At 32.4% G+C, this 5,982-nt stretch overlaps 1 protein-coding gene across 1 annotated transcript; it reads right to left on the bottom strand.

The window, feature by feature from the left end:
* Nucleotides 1–3,572: 3,572 nt before the first annotated feature.
* On the bottom strand, nucleotides 3,573–4,984 carry LOC125219051 (uncharacterized). The gene is made up of 2 exons (XM_048120909.2): nucleotides 3,907–4,984; nucleotides 3,573–3,816 (listed from the first exon to the last, which is right to left on the bottom strand). Exon 1 carries the CDS (start codon nucleotides 4,946–4,948, stop codon nucleotides 3,923–3,925), a length of 1,026 nt encoding a protein of 341 aa, XP_047976866.2. The 5' UTR covers nucleotides 4,949–4,984; the 3' UTR covers nucleotides 3,573–3,816; nucleotides 3,907–3,922.
* Between the last annotated feature and the right edge of the window lie 998 nt (nucleotides 4,985–5,982).

Raw genomic sequence — 5,982 nt, 5'->3', positions numbered from 1 at the left:
TAACTTAGATTTCACCTCTTTAAATAGATTTAGATTTCACCTCTTTAACTCAAGCCTACGTCAATAAATTGCCTACATAACATACATTTTTCAACATTTGGAAAAAAGTACTACTACATATTTTAATATTAATCGGTGTGGAATGACTTAGTATACAAATTAAACAGGGAAACATTAATTCTATGGGTTTTTTTCTCACACGCATCAAAATCAACCGGCAACTTTGTCAACAATTAGCAATAATTGGAAATCTTGGGGTAGATCTTGATTAATTTAGGCTGATGTTTTTTTTTTTTACAGTTTAGAATTGTTCAAACGTCTTTTTAAATCAAGTAATTTGTTATGCAGGAAAAAAAAACATAATAATTGAAATTATGCTAATCGTGAACTATTCATAAAATTTAGTGGTATTTTATTTTGTTAAGTTTCTCTTGATATGAAGTAAATTATATATTCTTCGTTAATAACACTCCAATAATTTCTTGTTTGATCATTTTTGAATCAAAGCACGTAATATATCAACAACCAAGATATATAGTTGGTATTTGACAAAATAAGTAATATGAGTATTAAAACATAAGTTAAATATCGATTTGTTTACGTTGCGCATAGGTAACAAAATAAGCTTGGATTTAGAATTGATAAAAAACAACACAGAAAGAAAAAACTCACAAACTTTAGTAATTAATCATATAAAATCAATTAAACTAAGTAAGTACGTACATATGAACTTGAATTGATCATAATATTATAAATAACAAAACTAATTAACTGTAGTTATCCTACTTGCCAGTTTTATAGTGTCGTCCACTTTCAAAATTGCTGGTAGTTGACAGAATAAGTAATAGGAGTATTAAAACTTAAATTTTAAATATTAAATTGTTTGCGTTGTGTAGGTAATATATTAAGTTTGGATTTTAGAATTCGATAAAGAATAAAATTTGAATAAAAAACTCAACAAACTTGATTAATTATCATAAATTCAGTAAAACTAATTTTTGTGCCTGAATATTTTATTAAAATAAAATATAATTTGATAAAAACTAGTAGTACTTAATAATATTCCTAGACGGTAAAATTATTAACTATGTATATACAGTATGATATTGATATGGGATACTATAATATTAAAAATAGTAGTACCAAGATTTTTTTTTTCTCTATATAAACGTACCTGTAGTGCTGGTGACTTGAAGTCAACAAAGAATACCTAATCTCAGTAGAATAATTCAATTTGTTAAAGGTGCAGTCTATTTACGTACCTTTATTTCTGTCATGTAATTTAATGCATTTTTATTTTCGCTATATATTTTTTTGAATTTTAATTTTACTAATTCTTATCTCATCTAGAATATTTTTGTTCGGTGGCATCAAAGCTTGACTACGATAATTATTAATCAAAATTTCCGAGATCAAAGTAATGTATTTGAAAGTGTAAATTACTGTCATAAAGATAATTTGAGAAGCTTTGCAACTTGTATGTTTTATAATAGGAACCGCGCGTTTATATTGGAATCTTTAAATTTTATCAAAATTCATTTCGCTGTGTCTGATTATTTAATCATAGGTAGTAAAACTGGCTATATTATCATGATCCAATCAGAAGCTAGTTGCCCAAATAATTTCTTCTTCTCGATATAATTGAGTCAATTGACACTTTCAATTAAAATAGTTGTGTCAGCAGACAATTTCAGCAAGGTCACTTTTCTAATTGACAATTTCCTTAATTAGGTACGCATTCTATTAATTTATTTTGGGAAAAGGAGGGAAAATAAAACTCGCACTTATACTTAATTTGAGTTCCACCTTTATTTTATCTCCTTATCTTTAAACAAGAAATTTCATTGGTTTTTGTTTGATGTTTCTTATTTTCACTCCCATAAGAACAAATTATATGGAGTAGTATATAATTTTTTCTCTACGAATAAGAGAGGAGATCAAACTGTATATTTGTAGACGTTTTATTTCATTAATTTTAGTCCATGATTTTCATTTCATTGGGAGAATATGTTGTTAAAATATATAAAAAACTTTTTGTGTTTGTTCTATTTACTTGTATTCATATAAAATAATTGAAACTTTGTGATGGATCCATGAAATGAAATATGAAAAGTTAGAAATGAAAATAGAAATGTAAAGTTACCAATGACACACATCCACACCCACACAATGACATCCAACCAACTCGTAGATTTTCATGATCAAAGAGCTAAAACTGTTTCGATATCTTAAAATAGAAATTAGTACTTCGTGTATATTTATTCAATAGAATAAAATTATCTTGGAAACACTTTAATGATTATTTTAAAGTGGATGGGTAAACTACTCTGTATTGATATTTGTTTTATATTATATAGCACTATTCAGGAGTATCTAATTTTCAGTCAATAATTTCCCACCGTTAGTTTTCATATCCTCCAATTTAAATCATCTTGTATTTATTTAGCCAATTGATATTTCATTATTGTCGTACTTTTGGGAAATATCCTTATTAGCTTCTTTGATAACAATAATCCAAGCTAATTTTCAGTTAATTTTAAACTTATGTACCTTCTTATTCTTTAAATTTTTTATTTTATATTTACTTGTCTCACTTCAATTTTGCATCATTTGATAGTATTATATTTATAATTAGCTAGATCTCACAGTTTATTAACACATTCCATAATTTACTACATTTGTTATAAAACTAGTAGTAATATATAAAATGGATACTCATATTAATTTTATTAATTTGTTTGCTAACTATTCTTCATATGTGTAGCATGTATCGATTCAAATTGGACATTTAATGCGAGGAAGTAATTTGTATGGAGTACTACTATTTAATTTATTTATCCCTTATTTGTTTTCCACTTGATGACCAAGGAGGGGACTGCTCATTCTATCAGGAAATTTTATTATTTCCACGTGTACAAGTGGACTGAGTAATTTAAAGAATAAATTAAACGTTGACGATGTGTTCATTAACAAGCCATGAAGCCATAATAATGATATTATGGAGCCGGCTTGCAAACAAGCCACTTGAATCAAATTTTAACAAAAATTCTAGTGTATGTAAAGAAGCTTATATATTAATGAAACCAGTTTAGTCTATATATTTATTACTCCATGAAAGTAACGTAATTCAATATTTATGTTATTTGTCAATTTTTTAAATATATTTCAAATATATATAAAATTTAAAATTCCTATAAATTAGATTTATGATTTATTAATAGCTGTGGACTTAGTACTACTACTACTTAATAGACAAAATTTGAAGTTCTGTTTATTTCATCACTGCTAGTAATATATATGGAGCAACTTTTTTTACGATATACGGTACGTATGTAAACTGTAATCCACTAAAATCAGAAGAAAAGGCTTCGTAATATTGAAAATTGTGAATTAACTTTATACTCGTCTTCCACCGATATATCTGTTATTCTAATGTCTAATATTTTCATCATTATAATTTAGCTTCGTATATTTATGGATTAGACGTTTATTAATTTTCACTGATCAGTACTATTTAATACTAATAGAAATCGATTTAATAGAGAGAGAGAGAGAGGGGGGGGATTGAGAAAAGTAGAAAAGGAACACCTTTTATAGAATTGATGAACAATATAGCAAAATATGAAATTACAGAAAGATGGGAACATTTTGCGCTAAACATCAAACAAACACACAAAATAAAATCTGGAAAGAGCGTCTGCCTTTGGCTTATTTTCTAATAATATAATTTTCCTCATTTAATTTTTCTTCTCCTCATGCATGGATCCATCTCTTTCAGTCCACAGCCACGTTGTCTTATTCAGACATTCCCATTTCCTGCATAGGTAATAAATTAATCCTTTCTTAAAACATCAGCTTTTTTAAAGATATACTCTATTATCTTAATTTATGGTAAAAGCAACTTACATTGGAAATGCGCTGATCAGTAGTGGTGAGGAGGAGGTGGAGATGAGTAGTAGTATGGCTTGTGCTCCGGCGGAGGAGGAGATTTGTACTTGTAGACCGGGGTTGGCGGTGGTGGTGACTTGTATTTGTATACAGGTGTTGGTGGTGGTGGTGATTTGTACTTGTAAACTGGAGTTGGTGGAGGAGGAGACTTGTATTTGTACACTGGGGTTGGGGGTGGGGGTGACTTGTACTTGTAGACGGGTGTTGGTGGAGGAGGGGACTTGTACTTGTAGACGGGTGTTGGTGGAGGAGGGGACTTGTACTTGTAGACGGGAGTTGGGGGAGGAGGAGACTTGTACTTGTACACCGGGGTTGGGGGCGGGGGTGACTTGTACTTGTAGACGGGTGTTGGTGGTGGTGGTGATTTGTACTTGTAGACTGGAGTTGGGGGAGGAGGAGACTTGTACTTGTACACCGGGGTTGGGGGCGGGGGTGACTTGTACTTGTAGACGGGTGTTGGTGGAGGAGGGGACTTGTACTTGTAGACTGGAGTTGGGGGAGGAGGAGACTTGTACTTGTACACCGGGGTTGGGGGTGGGGGTGACTTGTACTTGTAAACTGGGGTTGGTGGTGGTGGTGATTTGTATTTGTACACCGGAGTTGGGGGTGGTGGTGATTTGTACTTGTACACGGGTGTTGGTGGGGGAGGAGATTTGTACTTGTACACGGGTGTTGGTGGTGGTGGTGACTTGTACACGTAAGGGTGCTTAGGTGGCGGTGGGGATGAGTAGTGGTATGGAGGTGGAGGGGAGTGCACTGGCGGTGGCGGGGACGAGTAGTGGTAAGGAGGCGGGGGAGAGTGCACTGGTGGCGGTGGGGACGAGTAGTGGTATGGTGGTGGGGGAGAGTGCACCGGCGGTGGCGGGGATGAGTAGTGGTATGGTGGTGGAGGAGAAGTGTAGTAGTAGTTAGCATTGGCTATTGCCGGCAAGAAGATGGCAAGAGCTGCCACCACCAAAGTGGTGGTGAGAGAAGAAGCCATTTTTGCCTTTGTTCCCATCTTTAGGATTTTGGAGTTTGTTGGTGTTTCTACTTCACCACTTCCACCCCTTTTTATAGCTTCGGTTTAACCATTGTTAATTTTATTTTTATTAGGTGAATTGAGAAAATCTGGGTGATACTTTATTTAATTGTTTAAGTTAATTTATTGATTGGCTGTCGATAAATTATTTTATAAATTGACTAGGAATAGTTTATGAAAGTTCCTTGCGTTTGTTTGTTAGTTAGTGACATTTCCAATAATTCACACGGAAAAGTCTTCACATTCTTCTTTTTATACATATATCACTTGCTCTATTTTATTTTCTTTATTATGCATATTCGGAGTATGTACTAGTACTACTATATTATGAGATTAGATATTCATAGTTGAGCATATACATCGTTGAAAATAAAATTGAAGGGAAATTTGGCTGATCATGTAATTTAACTAAATATGTGGGAAGGGGGACCAAATTGCCAGTGGGTCGTGCTATTCATATTTGCAGGAATTTTCTCCATGGAATAATGAGAAAAAAGTTTAAATTTAAACAGCTTTGTACTTCCATTTCTTTTTATCAATATTAATTAGCGGAATAATTCATTTCGGGATTATTCTCAAAATCATCCTTGCTTAAAAGATATGTATATTGATAATTATAACCCTATACTAATTTTTAGTATTGTCATAGAGCAATCAATATACTAGCTATATATTGAGTGAAATTGATCATATATAGATTTTTTTTATGCATAAAGAGTCGGCTCAAGCCATCTTGGCGAGCAAGAAGTCCAAAACAAAAACAGAGCTGAAAAATAGACAAAAGATACAAACAAAGAAGCTAATCTAATCTAAAGGAAAAGCCAACAAAACTAACCTACCAGAAAGCTAACATGAGCAGCCCCTATCACAGAAGCAAACCACCATGCAAAATGAGCCAAGACTCATCACAAGCAGCTACAAAAAGAACAGAAAGCAAAATACCCACAAAAACATTTGTAGGAGGAAAATCAAAAACCAAGCCAAAGTTAAAAGAGTCATGCTCTGTACCTCAA

The sequence above is a fragment of the Salvia hispanica genome, chromosome 1, assembly GCF_029641045.1.
Source record: "Salvia hispanica isolate PSC_SH4W2 chromosome 1, Shi_PSC_v1, whole genome shotgun sequence".
NCBI lineage: Eukaryota > Viridiplantae > Streptophyta > Magnoliopsida > Lamiales > Lamiaceae > Salvia > Salvia hispanica.
Note: the sequence above shows the minus strand (reverse complement) of the source record. Positions and strands in the feature narration are given on the sequence as shown.

Coding starts and splice junctions, on each gene's coding strand:
- LOC125219051 (XM_048120909.2), bottom strand. CDS start 4,948: ATGGGAACAAAGGCAAAAATGGCTTCTTCTCTCACCACCACTTTGGTG.